Source organism: Scyliorhinus torazame, chromosome 1 (assembly GCF_047496885.1).
Source record: "Scyliorhinus torazame isolate Kashiwa2021f chromosome 1, sScyTor2.1, whole genome shotgun sequence".
Lineage (NCBI taxonomy): Eukaryota > Metazoa > Chordata > Chondrichthyes > Carcharhiniformes > Scyliorhinidae > Scyliorhinus > Scyliorhinus torazame.
In genome coordinates, this window is record NC_092707.1 from 147811584 (window position 1) to 147836294 (window position 24711).

General features: G+C 44.5%; 1 protein-coding gene across 6 annotated transcripts in view; it reads left to right on the forward strand.

The window, feature by feature from the left end:
• Positions 1 to 24711, forward strand: part of LOC140414552 (AT-rich interactive domain-containing protein 1A-like) — a 251459-nt gene that overhangs the window by 69999 nt on the left and 156749 nt on the right. For 5 of the 6 annotated variants that reach the window (XM_072500985.1, XM_072500986.1, XM_072500988.1 and 2 more), the window contains exons 3-4: positions 13121 to 13234; positions 14299 to 14412. In XM_072500985.1, the coding sequence (XP_072357086.1) occupies positions 13121 to 13234; positions 14299 to 14412 (228 nt within the window). The remainder of the gene's footprint in view (positions 1 to 13120; positions 13235 to 14298; positions 14413 to 24711) is intronic. The other variant, XM_072500987.1, reaches the window with a different exon arrangement.

Genomic DNA, 24711 nt, shown 5'->3' on the forward strand with positions numbered 1-24711 from the left:
CCCTTGACCTCCATTATCAACCTTTCTCATTTCATTTCCAAAGAATAGGGGCTTGATCTAATCAGATTGCAACAGAGTCCCATGTTGAGTGCGTTTAGCTGAGTGTTTCCCTATGCTCACAACGCCGAGAAACACTCCGCCATTTAACGGAACTCTGTTGCAGTCCGGGTCCTCAGCGGGAAATGCCCCACCGAGGCCTCGTTTAGTCCAGTTTCCTGCACTGACGAGCTCTGCTCGCCAGAACTCCTTAGTGCAGGGGTAGATCGGGATGCCATTTTAAAATGGCATCCTGATCTCTCGACGACCCTCACCCCCAACTCAGTCCATGGGCAGGGCAACTCTGGGGTCTCAACCCAGGCTCTGGAAAATGACAGGCTGGCACGGTGGCAGTGTCACCTGGGCACTTCTGGGGTTCCAGGGTACCCCAGGTGGCACCAGCAGTGTCAAGGTGCCACTCTGCCCAGAGGGCATCCACCTGGGGGCCTCTGATATCCTGGGACACTGCTCCAAGTACTGTTCCGCCAGGACCCTGTTTGTGGGGACCAGCACTCAACAGCGCTCGCCTGAGGTCTCCGAGGCAAAGGGGTTAGATCCTAGGACCTCGATAGATCAGGTGAAATGCATTTTAGAGTGAGACTAACTGTCTCACTCTAACATGCAGCTTGCCAAATACTGAACCCGCCCTTAATGGGCAGGATTCAGATTGTGATCTAATGAGATCTTGCGAAGCATGGCGAGCCATGTAGATTCCGGAAGAGGGATACCCCAGCCTCTACAGGCTATGCCCCCATTCAGGCGCAACTCAGCCGGTAGATCGCGCCCTAGGTATTTTGTCTTGCACTAAAATGAGGCCGATCTCCATTGATCTTCCAATACCTCTGTGCTGTGAGGCTGCTTGGCTGTTCTACATTATTGGGCGGACTTCAATTTCCTTCAGTCACACATTGAGAAGACTAAATCCCAACCACAAGCACTAAATGAGTATGTTGTAGGGTGTGGAGGATGAGAAAGGCCTCCAATACATATTCCTCAAAAACAGATAGTTAAAGCCATAAAATGCAAGCAACGTTCTGGGATTTCTAAATGGAGATCTTGAATGTGTGTAAAGGAATACATGTTGTAGAAAGCAGTGATCGTAAACCGTGTCGATTCACCAGGATGATCCCACAGTTGGGAAATAATAGGAAGAAAGATTTGAGATGTAGAAGAGATTTAATAGTGGTTTCAATTAAATTAATATGGAAATCTGTGACGATCACTGAACTTGAGATTAGGAGAACTTTATTTTATAGAGTGTGAAACGCTTTGCCACAGGGAGTGTTTGAGGCAGAGGCCATTTCATTTTTTAATATGAAGTGTATAAATATTTGATGCTGATGAAAATACAGGGTCCTGGAGGGAGCTTACAGGGTACTAGGATGTGTTTTGGTTTGCACAAGAAGAGAATCAACATAGTCATGATGGCCTCCTGCTGTACTGTAAACCTCTATGGTTGCATTGAACATGTTTGGATTTCATTCAGTCCTGAACCACCCATGTGATGAATCCTTGGTGATTTGAACATGTATGTAAAATATTAATCTGGTGTTAGTAGACTAAAGCTATAGTACTCATGAAAGACACTGGGTTTATATCTATTATTGGCAACTATATCGAGAGCTGGTTGTCTGTGTGGTGCTTGGCAATTACAAGTATGCCCCTTTTGAGGTTCATTTTTGTTCAACATGCTTCAGATATCCTTTCAGAAAACACTAAATGTTACTCTTTTGAGGGATGGTGTTTTGGATTGCATTGCTGTGGTAATTCCCTCCCCATTATCTTCCTGTAATTTATAATACAAAAACAGAAAATACTGGACAATCTCAGCAGGTCTGACAGCATCTGTGGAGAGAAACAGGAGCTAATGTTTTGAGTCTGGATGACTCTTTGTCAATCATAGAATTTACAGAGCAGAAGGAGGCCATTCGGCCCATCGAGTCTGCACCGGCTCTTGGAAAGAGCATCCTACCCAAGCCCACACCTCCATCCTATCCCCATAACCCAGTAACCCCACGCAACACTAAGGGCAATTTTGGACAATAAGGGCAATTTATCATGGCCAATCCACCTAACCTGCACATCTTTGGGCTGTGGGAGGAAACCGGAGCACCCGGAGGAAACCCACGCACACACTGGGAGAACGTGCAGACTCCGCACAGACAGTAACCCAAGCCGGGAATCGAACCTGGGACCCTGGAGCTGTGAAGCCATAGTCCTAAGGGGAGGGGGACACTGGTGAGGGAAAAATAGATTGATGGAAAAAATGAAAATAAATGAATCAAAATAAAGATAGGGTGGAGGAGAGAGTTCACAGTCTGAAGAACTGTTAAACTCAGTGTTAAGTCCGGAAGGCCTAATCGGCAGATGAGGTGCTGTTGCCTCCGTTTGAACTGGGCTTCACTGGAACATTGCAGCAGGCCATGGTTGAAAATGGACGTGAGAGCAGGATGGTGTGTTGAAATGGCAAGTGACAGAAAGGTCTGGATCCTGCTTGCGGACGAACTGCGAAGTGGTCACCCAGCCTGCGTTTAGTCTCTCCAATATAGAGTAGACTGCATTGGGAGAAGCAAATACAGTAGACCAGATTGAAGGAGGTGCACGTGAAGGGCTGACTCACTTGAAAGGAGTGTTTCGGGCCTGAGATGGTGAGCGGGAAGGAGGTAAAGGAGCAGGAGCTCCACTTTCTGCGATTGGGAAGGTGCCGTGGGAAGAAAGTGAGGTGTTGGGGGTGATGGAGGAGTGGACCAGGGTGTCTCGGAGGGAACAATCCTTGCGAAATGCTGAAGGGTAGTGAGGGGAAGATGTGTTTGGTGGTGGAATCATACTGGAGTTGACGGAACTGGCGGAGGATGATTCTTTGAATGCGGAGGCTGGTGGGGTGAAAAGTGAGGACAAAGGGGACCCTATCCTGGTTCTGGGAGTGAGGAGCGGGGTGAGTGCGAAGGTGTGTGAGATGGGTCGGACACGGCTGAGGTCCCTGTCGCTCACAGTGGGTGGGAAACCACGATTAAGGAAGAATGAAGACATGTCAGCAGCACCGTTTTGGAAAGTGACATAATCGGAACAGATGCGACGGAGACAAAGAAACTGGGAGAATGGGATGGTGTCCTGTAGTTGGGGTAGCTGTGGGAGTCAGTGGGTTTGTAATGGATATTAGTGGACAGTCACTAATTGAAATAGAAAGGTCAAGGAAGGGAAGTGTCAGAGATGGACCATGTGTAGGTGATAGAAGGGTGGAAATTGGAAGCAAAATTAATATATTTTTCCAGGTCCGGACAGGAAAATGAAGCAGCACCGAAACGGTCCTCGATGTACTGATAAAAGAGTTGTGGGGTGGGGCCGTGCTAGGACTGAAACAAGGAATGTTCCACATACCCTATATAAGGAGAGACGGACAAAACTGGGACCCATGCGGGTACCCATGGCCACGCCTTTGGTTTGGAGGAAATGAGACATGTTGAAGAAGTTGTTCAGTGAGCGGACATGTTCAGCCACTCATCCCCTGACTCCACATACTCTGCCCTTATGAAAGGCCTTTAGAAAATCCAGGTAAATACATTTAGTGCATCACCATTGTCTACTCCCTTTGTTACCTTTTTTAAAAATTCAGAAAGGTTGATCAAGCAAAACGTTCCCATTTGAAACCCGTGTTGATTATTCTTTATTATATTTCTCTGTTCTAGATGTTCTTCTATTCCCTCAAGAGAGATACCATATTTTTTCTAATACTGATAAGCTGACTAGTACATAATTCCCTGGACTTGTTCTGTCCCCCTTAAATGTAGGAATTTATTAGTTGTCTGCCAGTCCTCTTGTACAACATCCTTTTGTAACAAACAATTAAATATTTAGTAAAAATGCCTCTGCTGCCTCTTCTCTAGAATCTGTTAACGTGTATGAATTTAATTCATCCCGACCAGGGGCTTTATTCTCTTGAGTTTGTTTAATTTATTCAGTGCATTCCTGTTTTTAATACTAAATGCACTTATTGCTCATCTCAGTGATATGTCTACCGTTTCTATCTCACTGGAAAATATTTGAATATATTTTTTATTAGGTTAAAAACTTTTTTTTTTACAAAATAAGAAAGAAAAAATGCACAACAGATGCAGTGAATTATTGCAAATATACAAACAAACACGACAGGTTGATTTTGGAACAACAGACTGAGGTAGTGCATCCAGCTTTAATACTGGATCAATCAGAAAATACAGCAATTAGGGGAAGGAAAAGGAAATAGCCTTATAAATAAGATCGGATATCATCCCAGGCCTTTATGTATTGCAAGAACAAGACTTACAATACTGCTCAAGGGAAATCCAACAGGAGTAGGTCAGAAAGGTGGATCCTATAAATTTGAGATGGGGGTCCCACGTTTTACGGAATGGATCACAGACATCAAGAATTCCATAGGGATACGTTCCATGACTAATTTGTGCCAGTTTTGAATTGAAGGATACATGTTGCTGATCCAGGAGCAGAAGATATTTTTACAAGTTGCAAAAGTTAGGATGTTGTCCAGCCTGTTTTCATTAACGCCAGTAATTGTCCCAGAAGAGAAGACCCAGAATTAGGAACAAAGGATTAAGCTCTAAGGCTCTGACATATCCTCTCAAACTCCCTAACTACACCAGATGAATAGGATTGAATCTTAACACAGGTCCATGTGCAGTGTATATAATCACCCTTAACTACCAGGCACATCAGGGATGTAGCAGGATCAAACCTGCCTCTCCGACTAGCTGCGATATGCAAGCGGTGCAGTATCCTGAACTTCAGTCTATTGTAAACCAAAATTTTATTGGCATAATCCCATGTATTACCCCATGTCTCCTCCTCGATATTAATTGACAAGTCTTTTCCCCAAGACTGCAAGGTGCCCAATGTACTAACACCGGATCGAGAACATGAGGTATCATTGAACTTGATAATCACGTTTAGGCTCCACAGAAAACAGGATTTTTTTCCCACTGGGGAAATATAGGAGTTAAGACGCAGCATTGTGTTATTCAGGATAAAGTGTCTTAGTTGCAGATACTCAAAAATGAGCTGGGATGTCATATCGCTGGCATAGCTGCTGAAAGGATGACCAGGTGGCATTACTGAACATATCTCCCAGCCTACAAATGCCTCTATCGCGCCAAGTATCAAATCCATGGTCCACAAAACCTGGTGGGAAGGCCGGCTGCCCTGGATGGGAGAAAGAGCGGAAGTCAGTTTAGATCTCCCTTCTAGTTGGCGGACCACTCTCCACGTTCTAAGAGTGTTAACAATAAGATTTTTGTATCTAATGGAACCTGTCTTATTGTCCCCATAAAGTAACAAGACCTGCAAAGGGTAAACCAACTGATCTGCTTCAATATTGAGTCAAATGGAGGCAGGGTCCTTCCTAACCCAATCCCGTATAAATCTAATGTGATAGGCCAGTTGATATAGCCTAATTCGGGACACCCAAACCCACTTTGGAACCTGGGAGCTGCAGCGTGGCGAAATTTAAATGAGGATTCTTCTTATTCCAAATAAACAAATTGATCATTCCATTAATCTCCTTTAAGACTCTAGCTGACAAAAAGATTGGCAACATCTGCAAGGGCATAGCATCTCGGCAACACATTCAGTTTAATCAAGCCAATCCCACTCAGCTGAGAGATTGGCAGGGCAGACCAATGGGTCAAATACCACCCTAATGGAAGCAATCAACTGAGGAAGGTTAGCCCCATTCAACTGCCTAAAAGAAGAGGTAATTGTAACAGCCAGGTACTTAAATCCCAACGGGATCACCTAAAAGGAAATTTAAAATTTGGTGGTGGGTTGGCACCTCAACCTGGCATAGCCTCCGATCTTATTTAAAAAAAAAAGTAAAGTCACCAATTCTTTTTTCCTCAATTAAGGGACAATTTAATGTGGCCAATCCACCTACCCTGCACATCTTTGGGTTGTGGGGGTGAGACCCACGGAGACACTGGGTGAATGTGCAAACTCCACATGGACATGACCCGGGACCAGGATGGAACCCGGGTCTTCAGCGCCGAGGCAGCAGTGCTAACCACTGCGCCACCATATCGCCCTGCCTCCGACCTTATAACCAGAAAAGGAACCTAGCCATCACACCAATCATAGTGGGATCTGAGACAACCGACTTCAACATAAACAAGCAAATCATCCACATAAAACATAATCTTATGCTGCCTCTCCTCACAACCTCGCCCTGATACCAAGGGGTCCTGCCAATAGCCTCCACCAGCGGCTATATGGCCAATGGAAACAGCAAGGGGGACAGGGGACACCCCTGTCTGCAATCCAAAGTTCTCGGACTTAAAACTATTCCTGCACACTGACGCCAATGGTCTATGGTACAGCCCCTGAACCCATTTAATATATTCCTCATCCAACCCAAATCTCTGTGTACATCAGATAATTCCACTCCACCCGATTGAAGGCTTTCTCTGCGTCCAAGGAGATCATCAGCCCATCTGATGCCCACTTCTGGTAAGCCTGGATCATCACCGGTTAACATTACTGGAAAACCTACCCTTCTGATCCTCCTGGACAATCATCGATAAATCTCCCTCTAACTGCTTTGCCAATACTCAGACAGCAATTTGAAATAAACATTCATAAGTGAGATTGGCGTATAGGAGGCACATTCCTCTGGGTCCTTGCCCGTCTTCAAAATCAGGGAGATGTTTGCCTCTTGAAGCGTCAGTGGCAGCAGACCTGCCTTAAAGGAGTGACGGTACACAACAATGGCTCCATTAATAGATCCCTAAACTCCCTATAAAACTCGCCCCAAAACACCAGTGCCTTCCCTAGCTGAAACTCCTTACAGGCCACAGCTAGTTCATTTTTAGAGATAGGAGCACGAGGGGATAGTCCTGATCCTCATTGTGCTACCACATCACCAGATTTATATAAATCAGCATAGAAATGCCCTGTGAACCTCCTCAGTTTTTATTAATACCCCCCTCACTCTACTTCCGCATGGAGGGCGAGCCCTAAAATCTGCCCATTAGTCAAAAAGGACAATATTTACGTGGCTTATTCCTGAACTCATACAGTTTTTGCTTCGCGAACCGTGGATGTCTCGGCCTGTAAAGAATCAGGAGCCACCCTAGCTACGTTGACCCTTTTCAGCAATTGCTTGACAGGAACCCTCCTGTTCTAATTTACCTCAGCCAAGCAAACCTCCAACTGATGTTGGCTCTCCGGCATTCTCGGCCTTGTTAGTTGTGTAAGAAATAACCAACCCTTAGGCAGCGCGGTGGCACAGTGGTTGGCACTGCTGCCTCACGGTGCGATTCTGGCTTTGGGTCACTGTCCATGTGGAGTTTGCACATTCGTCCCCACAACCCAAAGATGTGCAGGTTAGGTAGATTGGCCACTCTAAATTTCCCCTTAATTGGAAAAAATGAATTGTGTACTCTAAATTTGTATGAGAAAATAACCAACCCAAGAGCATAGGCCTTGCAGTTTCCCACAAAGTTGAAGGAGTGACAGAAGGGGAATTGACAGAGTCAAAAAATCCACTCCTTAAAATATGTAATAAAGGCTTTATCCTAAGCAGACAGGTGTTAAACTGCCATGACCTGGACCGGGGCTGTCTCCTACTGGGGCTGTCTCCTATCGGTCAATCCCACTTCTGAATGTTGATTTGAAATTCCAGGAAGATGGCGAGATCATGGTCAGAGATTACAGTGCTTTCCATAGAACACTAAATGTAGGATAGTTCTAGACACACAAAAGTAGTCAAATCTATTGTGGTATTGATGAGGGGCTGAGGAAAAAAAAAGAAGAAAAATCCACATCTCTAGGTTGCAAGATCCTTCACACATCCAGATATCTTACTTCCTCACATGCTAAAGCCAGCACTCAAGCCTGCAGGTTGGGTGGGATTTCTAGTAGCCAGGAACTTGTGCATCAAGAGGTTCAAATGACAATTAACATCTCCACCCACAGAAGAGTTAGCAGAGGCGAACTCTGCGAAATTCTAAAAAAGCCTTAGTGATAAACTCCCGGGAGTAATTTGGTGGGCCATGTACATTCATTATTGAGACAATTTCTCCATGTACCAACCCCATGAAAATCATATGCCTACCTCCCTTATCCGTTACACAATTCTCCATCTTGAAGGGGCTGTTCTTGTTGACCAAAACTGCTGCTCGTTGAGAAGGAAGCAAAAAAGAAAAAAAGCCCCACCCAAGCTCATTTAAGTACTCCTTGTCATCCAGGTGAATCTCCTGTAAAAATGGCTGTTGATTTTCTCCTTAAGAAAAGAAAGGATCTTTTTCCTTTTGATAGGATGATGAATTCCCTTTACGTTCCAAGAGTAAAGTTTAAAATTAGTTGTCACCATTGCATAGACCACCAGAAAAAGAGATTTTCGAGCCACATTCGGGTGTGCAGCACAATACCCCACCCTCCTCGAGCAACACCAGAATATACGCAATATGTTTTTCTCTCTGATGAAAGATCTGTCTGTAACAGTGCAGGATATAGGCAACAACATGGACACCCCAACGTAACACAGGGATCATGACCACAATAGTTCTAAGAGGAGATTACACAACAAAGGTGAGGACCTGAAGAGCTAACCCTACAGCCGTACTGTCAGATGATAACCTCCTCAACGAGGAGGAGAAGAAAAAAGCCAACAAGCTAAATGTCCCTCCCACACTATGAACCCATTCATGAAGACCTGCACTCTCCATCCACCTCCCGGCAACGGCGCCACTCGGGTTTGACGTGATTAAAGAAAGGATATGATAAGAAAAGACGATGGATAATTATCACGCGACACAGCTACCCTGAATAATAAATAATAAAAATCCCTGGAACACTTGAGGACAAGAAAAATACATTAATTACAGAGCTCAAATGTTAACACCTCCCATTACGAAGGGTATATGACAATGAAATCAGGCAAATAACACCATGACAGGGAGAAAGTCCGGATTTCAAATTTTCCGAGCTGCAGAATATCAGTCCAACTCCCTGCCCTTTGGACTTAATGAAGGACAAGGCACTAGTCGGATTATCGACTAGCTTGACTGAGTAGTCAGATATCACTTTCCGGGTTGCAGGATAATGCATAGCATAATTCTTTCCAGCTGCCTGGGTTGTATTTGAACTTTGTCGAAGCCTTGACGATTCAGCTGAGTCACTGCCGAAAAGTCTCGGGAAAAGGAAATGCTTGCTCCCTCATGGAGCCAGATCCCACCACACCTCGCTGTCTCTGCGACACGCTGCGATCTTTAAAAATGTGGCAGTGAATGATTATAGGCCTGGGGCGTTGATGTCCTTTAGCCCCGAAGACAGGATATGATGCACCCTTTCTAACTTAAACATCCAGCCTTCACATCCAACTTGAGAAAATGTGGCAACCAGTTCTCAAAGAACGGAGCCTTGCCTTCCCATCCTTCTGGCAGACCGATGACCCGGATATTCTTTCTCCCGCCTCGGTTTTCCAAATCTTCCAGGATTTTTGACATGCCACAAAGGTGGTATTCCAAGGATTGAATACGAGCTTCAGCTGAGCAAGCAACATTTTCGATGTTCAGGATTCTTTCCTCCATTTCATCAAGCCTCTTATTCGTATTCTGCAGCTTGGCCTCTCTTGAGTACTCAAATTTTCCATCAACAACCTTGATTCTCTGATCTATGACTCTATGATAATATTTGCAGTTATCATATTCAACGCCTCAGCGAGCGCCTGGACAAGAGAGTGACCACTTGAGGATCAAGTCGCTGTATTAAAAAGGCGGCTCCACCCCGTCTAAAAACTGCACCCTTTTGTCGCTGAATTTCTTTGTGTTTTCTGTCAATTTCTCTCCAGTACTTACCCAAAAGTCTTCCAGGGACACACTACCAATTATTAGCTTACGGATTAGGCGAGCATGTGCTGGGAAAACAAGATAAACGACTGATTATAAAGTGAGTGGCGGCAGAGCCCGTGGAAAAGCTGCTATTCCCGCGCCTGCATCATGTGGTCCCCCTCACTGGTAAATATTGAAGCAAAATAATTAGTTAATATGTCTGCCATCTCTTTATTATTAACTGGTATTATCCTGCCCATCCACCAATGATTCTATTCCCATTTTTTTTATTGATGAGCCTGCAATTGATGTTACTATTTTGTGCTCCTTGATAATTTAATTTCAAACTTTTTTGCCTTCCATGGGCGATTATTGCCAAGCTCCACCGATTCCGGGACAAGGAATGGATCTTGAACTGGGCAAGGAACACACGGTCCTGCAAGTGGGAAGGGCATATAATTTGTATTTATCAATACACGGGCTGACCTGGCCAAGGGCCAGACCGAGTTCAATGGAGCCAAGGCAGCTTTATTCAGGAGCACGTATGCTTCGGAATGCTGTACCCAGCAAGACTTTGGGTGACCTACAAAAATAGAGAACACAATTTCATCATGCCGGGAGTCAATGGCCATCTTGGATGGCCCCCAAACAAAAGGGAAACCCTGGAGTGTAGGGGCATGTCCACATGGTGAGAATGGCTGACCCCGCAGGAAGGTTGGGGTGGGCAGTGGGTCTGAAACCCCCATCAGGATAGTCACCTGGAACATCAAAGGACTTAATGGCCAGGTGAAAAGATCCAATGTCTTCAGCCCACCTGAAAACCATGAGGGTTGACATAGTCTTTCTCCAAGAGACACATGGGGGAGAAGTATTGACCTGACATCAAGAAAACACGACACAGACTTTATCAAAAAGACCATGACAGAAATCCCCGACCTAGACAGGGCTCACACACCTGAGGAAGAAGGAGTTCTCCTTCACCAAGGTCCACAATTTCTACACCTGGATTTATTTATTTGTATTGGGAAAATCAGTGCTTCCAGGTGTGCTGGGGCAGAATACTCTGCAATAGTCACCTCCGACCATGCTCCACACTAGTGGATGTGAGGTTGGAGACTGGCTGGGCCTGAGGCCCCCCACCCTCACCCGTCATGAAGGCTGGACAAAGCTCTCCTCGCCGGGCTATGATGCGTACAAATATGGAACTTACTCCGAAACGAAACTGCAACGTTCCCCCACCAACCACTACACTCCCTACCTGGACAGACTTCTGACTGCAGGCGTAATAGGGGACGGGAACTGTGCGGACATGTACAGACTGCTACTAGAGGAGGTACGGTCACCACCGGACGATGAGTGGGAGGACTTGGGCGTGGAGATTGGGGGAGGACTCTGGATTGAAGCACTGCACAGGGCAAACTTCACTTCGTGTGCTGGGCTGAGCATTACTTAACTAAAGGTGGTGTACAGGCTGCACCTAACCAGAACTCAAATGAGCAGGTTCTTCCCAGAGGTGGAGGACAAGTGTGAACGGTGCCAGGGAGGCCCGGCCAACCACGCCCACGTGTTTTGGGTTTGCCCCAGGCGCATCCGTTACTGGGCAGCCTTTTTCAAAGTGATGTTCAAGGTTGTGAGGGTGGGGCCATGACTGCTAGTGGCAGGCTTCGGGATTTCGGAGCAGCCAATGCTCTTTATGGGGAGAGGGGCAGGCACCCTAGTCTCCGTCTCCCTGATCGTCCGCCGAAGACTCCTGCTCGGCTGGCGAGCAGCAGCAGCACCACCCAAGGCCGCAGACTGGCTGTCCGACAGGACAGAGTTTCTCAAATTAGAAAAAAATAAAATTGGCCACTTGGGGAATGTGTGGAGGTTATCCACCAGCCTGTTCCAAGGCCTGTTTGTGTCCTGCAACCATTAAGCAAGGAGGGAGGGTGGACCGAACTGGACAATGTAGAGAGTGAGATGGGGGGTGCAGCAAACCCGAAGTACGCAAGGCCGATTGTGCCAATCAATTCCCGGGGGCTCAGAAACGGGCCCCCATTCCTGTACATGGGTCCATTTGCACGAATGTACAAAGGTTTGTCTGTCAATATTTCCATTTGTGTACCCATTTTGTAGATTCCCATTACTTTGTTTTCTATTGTGTGTTATCCAGAACAAATGTCACTGTAAATAATTGTAAAACCAATAAAAACATTTCTTAAAAAATGACGGCTGAACTGATTCGAGACACCTGCAGCTGGATTTGCTCAAGACAACATCATCTCCCACTCATTCTGCAGTACAGACACACTGCTACCTCTGAAATCTTTTAGACTAGCCTTTATTTATTCAGCTGATTGCCTTTATTAATTGGTAGTTTTATTAATTTGTTTAGCTAGTTAAGCTATACATTTAACAATGTTGGATAGTTTCCTGGCCCAAGTTTAAACCACTGCCTCAGTTTCGAAAGAAAATGCCTTCATACTCACCAAACAATCACCTACCTGTTGTCCTGTGACATCACTCTGATTTTTTAATTGATTTTTCTCTGGCAGAGAGTGCTCCCTCCTTCTTTCGCTCTCACTCCCTCTCCCTATACTCTCCCTTTCTGCTTGGAGGCACTGGAGGGTGTTTATTGAAATTATACTGTAAATATAAACTATCAAGGTTGTTAGCACAAATTCTGTAAATGGAAAGTGTATCTGAAAAGTTGCTGGGTAAATGCCACAACAACGGAGGCAAATATTCAAAGGGAAAAATGGGAAAATGACAAGTGCAACCATAAGAGACTCTTGGCCTGCTATCTGTCTGATTGTTCCAGTTTCCACAGACTGATTTTGCAACAAAAAAACCTACAGTATCCTAAAATTAGCAGTTCTTTATTCAAAGTCACGAGTGCCCTGTTGTGCCTAATGAGTGGCGCTTTGTAACATTGGATGTGTATCGAGCGGTTTCCGGCATTGAAAGTGAATCCTGATCGGCTCCACTGCATGTTCCCAATACTACGTGCTGCTTGCAGCTGCATACTTTCCCGTGACAATCCTCTGTGCCCAGCTGGGAGTAATGGTTTGCCACATGATGCCTGTAACTCTGAAAATGTTTCAGATGCTGTTTAGCCGATAGCAGGATTGGAATAATGTGTTGCCTAGGTTCTGCTTCTTGAAGTCAAATCCAGTTATCTTTTTCTTCCGTAGATTTTTGGACCTCACTTTCCATTTCCTTTCTGTGAGTGAACTTGAGGAATATTTTGGAGGTCACATTTTTAAAGTGTGTTCTTTCCCCCTGCACAGATGCCTCCATACAACCAGCAGGGTGCAGCCAGTTACTGTCAGCAAGGCCAGACACCATATTACAACCAGCAGCAGCCTTCCTACCCTCAACAGCAACGGTTCCCAGTACAGCAGGTATATTTTATACTAGGCCTTAAAGAAAAGTGCTTTTCTGTCACCTAATTTTTCAGAAAGCATTGTTACTGTGATGCCTTCAACATCCATCTCCAACCTTGCTGCTACACTGTGATGTACAGCTGCTGGACACTAATTTGGGCTGAGACTTCATTTAAAAAAATAAAAAAAAAAAATTTTTTTTTAGAGTACCCAATTATTTTTTTCCAATTAAGGGCAATTTGGTGTGGCCAATCCACCTAACCTGCACATCTTTGGGTTGTGGGGGTGAAACCCACACAGGCACAGGAAGAATGTGCAAACTCCACACGGTCAGTGACCCAGGGCTGGGATTGAACCCGGGTCCTCAGCGCAGTAGGCAGCTGTGCTAACCACTGCGCCACCGTGCCACCCTCAGAAAGACTCAATCGTGCCATTTTTAATTTAAATTGCAGCCGTTTGGATTGGTAGTGGTTGTAACTTAGTGACATGCTCTTCCATTATCTGTTGGGATATGCTAAGTGGTCGAAAACAAGCAGTCAAGGACCATGTTTCGGATAGCATAAGATATATCAAAATCTGCAGCTTTACACAGATGGTATTGAAAAAGTTTGAACAGTTGGTAGGCTGATGGAATACATTTCCACAATTAATGAGACTCTGGTTCTCGCTGGTGCAGTGTTGACTTTTTGTTGAGAGATCCCATTCCTGCCTGTTCCTGCTGTTTTTGAGGTGGTATCCATATCTGGAGTCCTGGCTTTTTAACACCCATAAAGGCCAATTAGAACAGCGCCACTGTCCCTCGCTCAACCATGCAGCTGAAAATCGTAACCAGCTTATATTTGCAAACACAACCATAAGACAAACCATAGGTTTTCTGACTAGCCGTGAAAATAGCCGTTAATCAGGAAAGCAGTGAAGTTTTCTGCTCTTGGACATCCCCATGTCTTTTACTCCTAAACGTCATGCAGTTAACTGACTTGTTAATTAACAATTGGGCCAGTTGTGATCATTAGCAGTCAATTCTGATTTCTTGTACAGTCCCAGAATGCTTATGAACGCTAATTTATCTATCTATTTTATAGCAGGAATTGTCTCAGGAAGCATTTGCCACTCAGGCGCCGCAGGGGTTGACTTCCAACAAACCAAACCAGGAGGAGTTGACTCTCATGCAGCAGGGACGCCCATCTAGCCTGCCGGTGAGTGTCCACCTTGTTGCTGCTTTGCACCTGCTTAGATTTAATAGATCTGTGCAAGATGCTTTTATGAGGGATGGGGAAATGGCAGAAGTTACCGCAATAAACCAGATTGGAAGCTGCTTTTTCTTTTCTGTCACCTCTTTCAACCTCTCAATTTACTGTTCAGGTTTGTTGCAAGGTTTGGGATAAGACTGGGAGGGAGCCAAGACCCAATGTAGATTTCCAGTGAAGTGGAGTTAGAGGGTGGGGAAAGTCGTACCGGAGCATATACAGGAATTGATTCTTATTTCAGGTCATACATTTCATCCTTTTGTTATATTTCCATTACAAGTTACTCTGGTCACATTTATAATGTCTATATAACCAGTCTATGGAAGCTGGTCATGATGAAATTATAGTCACCCTGCTAATGTTGATTCTTCAGCCTTTCCACTGGCTGAAAGGAATTACAATGTGATAAGTTTACATTGGCAAATTCCATTCTGAATGTGGATGTAGGAATTTATAATGGCTGAAGTTGACTATTTTACACTAATGAATGCTCTATTTATCTCCTGTCATAGCCTTGTAATGGACAGAACCCTCAAGAATGGCACAAATGGCCAATTCTGCTGGTTTGAATTGGCAGGAGGCTGCACAGTATTTCTACCCCAAGACATTTAACTAATGGGAATAGTCTATTATAATTTATACTGTATCCCATGTGTAATATGAATTATTCTGTAACTGCGGTTCTGTATTTTTGTGTTATAATATTTCATGAATAATTTTGTAATAATTTCTAAAGAAAATGTGTTTGGTTAGTTGACAGTGCTTCAAATGGGTTTTGATCTTCCAATTTTTAAAAACCGCAATTTTTAAAAACCGCAATACCTGCTTGGAGTCCAATCACAGTATGACTACTGTAATGTGAGATGTGACTATTGTGCGTACAGTTTAAATTTAATGGTTATTATTTAGTTCTGTGTTTCAGTGTATGAAATCAAACATGGTAAAGTAGTAAACTTTGAAAGGAGTGAAAGACCAGAGAGATTTGCGGTTCAGGTACTCAAATCTTTAAAAGCAGTAGGACCACTTCATAAAGCTGTTTTTAAAAAAAAAAATTAGAATTTTAAATTGCATAAAGGAGCAAGAATAAAAATTAGAGATAATGCTAACCTTGTACACACCATTAGTTAGGCTGTGGTTGCAATAATGTCCAAACTTTTGAGGGGTTTTGTTTAGGTCAATCGGGAGAAACTTTCTACCGGATCTGGGGAAAGGATAGTAGAATTAATTTAAGTGGTGATCTTTTTCACAAAAGGTACAGGGTTCCATGCTGCATGGCCTCCTGTGTAAAATCTTTTGATTGAACAAGATAAACTTGCACTTATGTTGTACCTTTAATTTGGCCAAATGACATTTAATTTGACCAAATGCCCAAAGGTACTCCACGCAATCAGACAAAAATTGCCACCTAGCCAGAGGAGAAGTCAGGAGAGGTGATCAAAATCGTAGGTGATAATGTGGGTTTTAAGCAATATCATAACAGAGGCTAGAGAGGTATGGACAGTTAGAAGTTTAGGAAGGAATTCCAGAACTTGGAGCTCAGATAGCTAAAGACAGAGCCACCAGTGGGGCAAAAGAAGCAGGGAACGAAACCAGAACTGAAGGAATGTAGACTTCTGCGTGTTGTGGGCTGGAGGTCAAAGGTGAGGTACGGCAAAGTCCGTACCAAAGAATTTTACACATGCATGTAATTTTTAAAATCAAAGCATTGTGGACTGGGGGGATCCATGTAGATCATTGAACATGGATAGTGGATGAAAGGACTTTGCATGAATTAAGATACGGGCAGCAGAATTTTGAAGAGATCAAACTTATGGAAGATGGAAGCCAGCCAAGAGATTGTTGGAACAGTCATGACTGGAGATAACACAAGCTTGGATGAGGGTTTCTGTTGCAGACAAGCTGAGATGTTGAAGGGTTTAATGGGTAATGTTATGGAGGTGGAGTTTAAAAAAAGACTCAAATTTATAGAACTCTTTAAATGGCCACCAGAAATCTCTAATACCTTACCTCCAGTGAAGTATACTTGAAGTGCAGTGACTGTAATGATGGAGGCATGGCAGCCAATGTGCCCAAAGCAAGCTCCCCTGTTCTTCAAAATAGTAGACATTTTGGTAATTGTAAGGAATGAGGTTGGAAGCTCTGATCATGGCCCGATACGAAGCTGAGACTGCAATATGATCCGATTCAGCCTTGGATAATGGCGAAGTAGAGTGATGGAGTTATTGATGGAGACCAAAGATTATGCTGTTCTTACCATGTCTGGTTTATATGTGACTTCATACACAAAATAAAGTGGTTGACTCTTAACTCTCCTCAAAAATGGTCTTATTAAATCACACGAAACTGGAAGACACTCAAAGACTAGGCATTGGATTGAGGCAAAATAAAGGTACATCCTGCAAAGTCCTCCTCACTTAATGTCTGAGGGCTAGTACCAAATTTGGGATAGCTATCTCACAGTAGTCGAGCAGCAACTTGACAGAGACCTACTCGCAGAGCTTTGCCTATCCGGCAACGTCATATACTCCTCCATCACCGATCCCTGGTATTCTCCTGTCTCATTTGACATGTCAGTGGTACTTCAATGTGGGACATCGATGTCCAGTGAAGAATGGTTGGGTAGCACCGTGACTGACTGAGTTGGTGGAGTTCTGGAAGACCTGGCTGCAATACTGGATTTGCGGCTGGTGGTGAGAGCATCGGTGATGGAAGGAGCAAATATAGATGGGTAATAAATGCTGGTCTCCCCAAAAATGCTGAAGTCCAGCAAATTAATAATTTAAGAAATAAATAGGGAGCCCCGATGTGTTTTCAGGTGATGGATTAAAGAGGTGTGTGGATGTAAAATAGGAGAGGGATTGATCCTCAGGTAGGTTTGATTTGACTTTGTAAATGCAGGAAGAAATGCCATTGCAGGAAATTCTTTGGCTGAGACTGGATAGGTAGAAATGGAGCCAAGAATTGAATACTCTGGGTCTGTACTCACACGGGGATAATCTGTAAACTCCACACAAACAGTGACGTGGGGTTGGGATCGAACGTGGGTCCTCGGTGCTGTGAGGCAGCAGTGCTAACCACTGCGCCACCGTGCCACCCTATTCTTGGAGTTCTTGAGATTCTTGCTACTGCCTATGCTGAGCTAATATGACACTTGTGCAAAGAGTTCTATTCTGTACTCGTTGAAGTTTAGAAGGATGAGGGGGGATCTTATTGAAACGTACAGGATACTGAGAGGCCCAAATAGAGTGGATGTGGGGGAGGATGTTTCCACTGGTAGGAGAGACTAGAACTCAAGGGCACAGTCTCAGACTGAAGGGACGATCCTTTAAAACTGAGATGAGGAGAAATTTCTTCTGCCAGAGGGTGGTGAATCTGTGGAACTCTTTTGCCGCAGAAGGCTGTGGAGGCCAAATCACTGAGTGTCTTTGAGACAGTGATAGATAGGTTCTTGGTTAATAAGGGGATCAGGGTTTATGGGAGAAGATGGGATAAAGGGGATGAGAAACATATCAGCCATGAATGAATGGCGGAGAAGACTTGATGGGTCAAATGGCCTAATTCTGATCCTGTGTCTTATGGCCTTGTGTCCAGCTGGACAAACTGAAGAGAGATGGAGGAGGATGGTGTGGTCAAAAGTTGAAAGTACAGGTGGGACTGTGGTGATCAGAACAAAACTACTATTTTATTTCAATTGATAGGAACATATTTGCAGAGGTTTGCATTCCCCATGGCTGCAGCCCTGAATGCACCAATATGGCAGTTGCGACTTCTGCAGCACTTTTTGTGTTGAATGAGAAGAAATTGTATTATGCTCTGCATTCTCAAAGGGAACATAGCACAATGCCAGTTCTCCTCACCGAGCCTCATACTTGACCATGATATGACCTTCCAACCCCAATTATGTCATGTTCTGTATTTGATGGGAGTTTGTGTCTGTGACTGTGATTGTAGGATTCTTTTTTGTGGCTTTTACTAATTGACAAGAAACCCAATTAACCCAAAAGGCTTTCAATTTGAGTTGCTTGATGCAGTGATTCTCCACTGACTCTGTTCTGTAATCTTGGGATCAGGATTCAGCGATCTTCTGCTGGCCCTCACCAGTGGTCTTGTCAGGCACAGGTATGCAATTTGTAGGTTTTGAAGGCATTTTTCTCTGCAGTTGTTGTTTATTTTGCAACTGGTTATGTGAAGAAACTGACCAAATTGGAATGCCTTATTGTAAAACAGTTTCTTGAATTTTCACTCCACATCCTGCTGACATTACCTGTGCCTTCAAACTCCCAAACTGATCGTCCGCTTTAGGAATGGGATAACGGGTCGATGGTACTGACTTTTCTCAATGGCTCAGCAGATGTTTCCAAACACATGGTACTTGAATAGTCCAATGTATGTGGAGAACTGCATCACTGGACAGTGTGTTTTTAGACCACCTGCTTGGCCATAATTGCAAGGCAGAGTTTTTCCTGTATTACAGGCCAAGCCTCTCAATCAAAATAGATTCTGTTACTGTTTGTGGATGGTATGCTTCAGTTGTCATCTCCCAGGCACGTGTACAAAGGGAGAGTTTAGAGTTTGTGTTTGTATTGTGCTGTTCATGCACTTAAAATTCTTAACCTTGGAGTTATATTTTTCCCCAATTAAGGGGCAATTTAGCATGGCCAATCCGCTTATCCTCCACATCTTTGGTTTGTGGGAATGCAACCCATGCAGACACGGGGATAATCTGCAAACTCCACACAAACAGTGACGTGGGGTTGGGATCGGACATGGGTCCTCGGTGCTGTGAGGCAGCAGTGCTAACCACTGTGCCACCCTAATCTTGGAGTTCTTGAGATTCTTGCTACTGCCTATGCTGAGCTAATATGACACTTGTGCAAAGAGTTCTACTCTGTCTTCCATCTTATGCTCCATTCTTGAATTTGTATACTTTTGGAGATGGGGCTGAACTATTTGGTTTTGCAATCTTGCTTCAGTAAATGTTGCTGAATTTGCAAATGGAAGAAAAACGTCTCTCCGTGGGAAAAATGGTTTGGCATGTTTGGTGAGGTGAAAACTATTTGCTGACTAGTGATTTGCAGGTACAGCACTAGTTGGAATGTGCAAACTGTAGGTGTGAGATAACTAGCTGAGAGCTTTCACATGTTTTGCTAAATGTTGGAAGTGTACATTTTCCATAATTGGCATTGCTGGGTCCTGGTGTGTAAATATGTTGACTTGTAGATTTTATTTTAAGGATTTGTGTCCTATAATTACGGTGCTCTTCTGCAAATGCCTGCTGTATGGAGAAATGTGACATTGGTAATTCTGAATTCACTATATGATGTGTCAGTCCCTTGTGCATATCCGGTTTATTTGTACATTCCTTGTATCTCAGGGCAGAGAGTGCTGCTGTTTTTTGGCAAATGCTTGAATAAACGGACATAAACCTAAGGCTGATGATGCAGGGAATTCCCCAGCCTTGGGAATATTTCAATGGATGCAACTTCTGTCTGGCTAGATGGGACAAGTTAATCAAATTTTGCTTTGCCGTTGGCCTATATATACACCGTGGTTTCACACTGCTCTCTACCTTCTACCTTCTGAGCTGGGTGTTTGCTTGTAATTGCCTGTACATTGATATTCAGTGTTGAGGGCCTGTTTCCTGTTACTATTCTAGTGACTCCCTTCAGAGCCTTGCTTCCTGTTCGTATGTATTACGCTGTGTCAGGGCCCTGGTGTCCTGTTTGTGTGTTATGCTTTGTCGGGGCCCTGGCTTCCTGTTACATTGAGCTTGGTATTTATTTTCTCAGTTCTACTGTTTGGAAAAATGTCTTGGTGCATTAATCGGTGAAGTGCAAATTACTTTTCTGTCACTTCTGCTTCTATCAGAAAACGACTTCTCTATCAAAATGATATTGAGCATTTTGTGTTGTAGCAAAGGTTCTTTTGTAAAATAAATTTAGAGTATCCAATTAATTTTTTCCAATTAAGGAGCAATTTTAGTGTGGCCAATCCACCTACCCTGCACATTTTTGTGTTGTGGGGACGAAACCCACGCAAACACGGGGAGAATGTGCAAACTTCACATGGACTGAACAGTGACCCAGAGCTGGGATCAAACCTGGGACCTTGGTGCCGTGAGACAGCAGTGCTAACCAGTGTGCCACCGTGCTGCCCTTCAAAGGTTCTTTTAACAAATCTGCATGTATGTAAATTATGCTGTGGACCAATAAGCTGTTGGACATTTATTGTTCTGTCCCATGGCAGTTTTACACCAATAATTCAAGCTGGCAGACGATTGAGGCAATATCCCCTTGCTGGGGATTTTGAGGTTCGATGTCTGAGGCCCTTTCAGATCTTGCAGCAAGTGATGTTTTTACCATTGAACTTGAAAGTGAACGGTCTGGTGATTTTGGAGTAGAAGAGGAAAAAGTTAGTCTTGAACCATATTACAATCGAATACAGCTTTATATCCTGAGTGGTGGCCAAAAAGTTCCCCCTCACCTAATTTTTCATTTCTCTTGTCCAGGCACAACTCCATGGACCACAGTAGCTCCTCACCCAAATGATAATTCTTTGTGTATTGGCTGGCTTTTTAGCTATGGAGGGCAGACCTGATTTTGGTTTCAGCCACGACACAAATAGAATTGCTTTTAGTAATCAAGGTGGAGCTGTGGCCATTTTGCCTCTCCTAACGTTGTCACTCTGCACATTCTGAGCACTGAAGGCAGGACACGCTGGCCTTTGGCTCAGTACTACACCACGTGATGCATTCATCTACTGAGCTATGGAACTGTGGTCAGGTTTGATCTCGGTGAGCAGTGACGATTTAAAGAAACATTTGTTGTTAGTTTTACGTTTTAGCAAACAACGCAACAAAATGACAAAACCCAGAAAACAAATTGCCATAGGGAAGGGGAAAAAACACTCAACGTACATGAATATAGAGAGGGACAGGAGAACAACATTATAATTGGCTCGATGCAATCATTAGACAGGACTAGATACCTCTACAGCCCCACTCAAGACCAAGGGAGAAACCGGATCAGGCCATGAAAACACTGTAAAATGGTGCACATCTTCCCAAACAGCATCAGCTCGCAATTATCATGAGAATTTAGGATGAATCTTCTGAGCCAGGTTTGGGCACGCACCAATGTACATCTCCCTCAACTCCAGCAGCACCAAAGGTACCAACGACATATGGCAACCTCCACTCCTCGGGTACCAGACCCATCCATAATCATGGAGGAGCTAAGCCCGGACTCTTCGTACCCACTCTTGCAAGAAAAACAAAGAAAATACGCAAAAGTCCCAATTCTAACGGGAATTACAAATATACCACACAATTCAGGTACAGAACCAAGATAATTTGAAACATTTGTGCAGAGCGGACTGTCATTGGCATGTTCGGATTATGATCAGGCCTTCAGTATAGCTAGAGATCAGGGCCCAACCCAGGCTCCATATTTCCCTGGCGCACGTCGCGCACTTACTAATGAAGAGAACAGACTGCTCATTCAAACATGGGGGAGGCACGGTAGCTAAGTGGTTAGCACAGTTGCTTCACAGCTCCAGGGTCCCAGGTTTGATTCCCAGCTTGGGTCACTGTGCCGTGTTTTCACTTTCTCCCCATATCTGTGTGGGTTTCCTCCCACAGCAAAGATGTGCGGGTTAGGTGGATTGGCCATATAAATTGCCCTTAAGTGTCCAAAAAGGTTAGGTGGGGTTGCTGAGTTACTAGGATAGGGTAGAAGTGTGGGCTTAGGTAGGGTGCTCTTTCCAAGGGCCAATGCAGCCTTGATGGGCCGAATGGCCTCCTTCTGCACTGTAAATTCTATGATTCTAAGAAAGCGTCCCACCACCCAGGGTGGAGAACTCCTCATCCTAGGCCCACGTGCACCAAACAAGCATACTAAACCCCCCAGGATGTTCCTGGCAAGTGCCTTCGAGAAACGATGTCCCAAGCCCCCAGGGAGTACAGGATATTAGCCACAGAATTTGACCTGGCCTGGCCCAGCATATCCCGACACAGAAGAAATGATACCCCCAGGACCTCCGGCACACCCCAGCCGAATCTGCATGTCCCCAACAACCATATTCAGGGCAATGTACCGCCCCCACTTACACTAAGAAGAAAAACGATAATTACAGCAGCCCCAGTCGGGGAGACCTCATCACCGATGAGAAGAAGAATTGTCACGACACCCAAAAATAGGACACCTTGGGAAGGAGGGCCGATTTTCCTCCCTCCTGGTAGAACGAGGAGAACCTCTCCTAAACCACCCAACTCGGATTGGAAACTGCACCCTCCTCACGCAGATGAAGAGAAAAGCAATTCTACTCATTCTAATAGCTCGAAAAAGGAAGAGAAAGATACAGTTGAAACTCCACATCAAGGAAGAGCCCAAAGGTACCCAGTCCTCTGCAGGCTGCATAATTTGCCCAGGCCATCGAAGGATAAAGGAATAGATTCTTAAATTTAAACTAACATAGAAATAAAACCCCAACACCATGGATTTGCTCTAACTGGGGGGGGGGGGGGGGGGGGGGGGGCTGGGCTGGGCTGGGCTGGGCTGGGCTTATCCTGAATCTCAGTGAGCACTGCTCTAACAGTACCATCCCACCCCTCACCCAGGCCTGGTTCCACTCATCTTCATTATAATTGAAATCAGGGGTGACAAAAAGTGGGGGGGGGGGGGAAGAGATGAGATGTGACTGCTCAGCGACCTCCAATCCTTCACAACGAACAGCGAGAATAGGACAAGTGATCGGGGACTCCAACTAAGCTTCAGGGCCTCGAAGACTGGATTCATCGTACTCCATAGAATCTGATGCAACCAGCCTCCAAATCAATATTACCAAAGCACAGCAGGCAGTTTTCAAATTCTGTTTGAAACTCACCTCTCGCCAGGCAAGGATTCATGAACTCACCTTGCCTGGCCCTTACTCCTGAACCAGTCAAGGATAGATGACACGCCACGCAGTAGGATCTCGACGACACTAAGGTGGGCCCTTACCAAGAAGTTGTGCTCTTTTGAGTGCAAGAACTCTACCTCCACCATCATGCGCTTCCACCTTTCTTCTAAAGATACCTCACAAATCTTCCAAGAGAGCTCTAATGATTTGCACCAGAGAACCAAGATCCTCAACCAGAGCAGCATTTTCAATGGTGGCCATCATCTGGATGCACACAGCACTGTTGAAACAAAAGCCCGCTCATTGGCAACTGCGCTGCTACAAGCTGGGCCCCACTCCAGCTCACTGATCACCATGAACAAACGAGGATCTTTACGATTTATCTCATGAGCTCTTTTTTGTAAAACACCAATCGGATCCTGCAGGGATATAGCGCAAGCCATGTATCCCAAGAAAAAGCAAATATGAAATAGGAAAAGCAAATAAAATAAAGGACTGCAGGATAAGCAGAGTACCCCCCCCCCCCCCCCCCCCCCCCCGAGAATTAAAAAAAAATTGCTTCCCCAGTTCGCGTGCTAGGCATAGATTTCAGTTGGCTGAAGTTAAGCTCCTCCAACAGATGGTGGGTTATCTTTCACCATACCTGCTGAAATTGTTCAATTTCTCAATGAATTCTTGCATCCATGAGAAAGTTTCAAATTGATTACAAAGGCCCTTGGGCAGTAGAAGAATCTAGGATATGTGCCATGATAAGATGAAATCTTGGGTTAATTTTCCCACTCCTGTTTCCAAATAGCTACCTGTTGTAAAATTTTCTATTATTTCTATGTTTTCAAACTTGAATGAAAGCAAAGGGTCAAAGCGTCAAACATTTCCATTGAATTAAATGACTGGTGTCATTTTGTCTTCGATGTAGGTCATGGGGCCAGCAGGAGGGAATTGATAAAGTGCCCTAGGTTAGATCTGAAAATCAACATAGAAAAAACTGGCCATTCGTGGGCTGGCTAGCCCACTAGAGAGAAATCTATAGTTAGCACAAGTTAGGGGACATTGAAGATATGAATTTGTGTATGAGTGAGAGAAAGGTTTTAAAGAACCATTCACACATAGTGGGATTGAGATTGCCAAATGTGGTGAGGAAGGAAGTAGGTGTTAAAGGATGTTTTTGGGCTTCCTGCAGCGTTAATGATCTCCTTTTGCAGTAATTGACTCTGCTGCTGACCTTTGACCTCCCGTGAACAGCAAGGCGTGTGCCACTGTCGACTGGCGCAATAAGTACTGTTGCCGTGGCAATTTGCTCAGACAAATCAATGTATTCAGCTTTGAAAATGCAGGATGCACAGCACATCA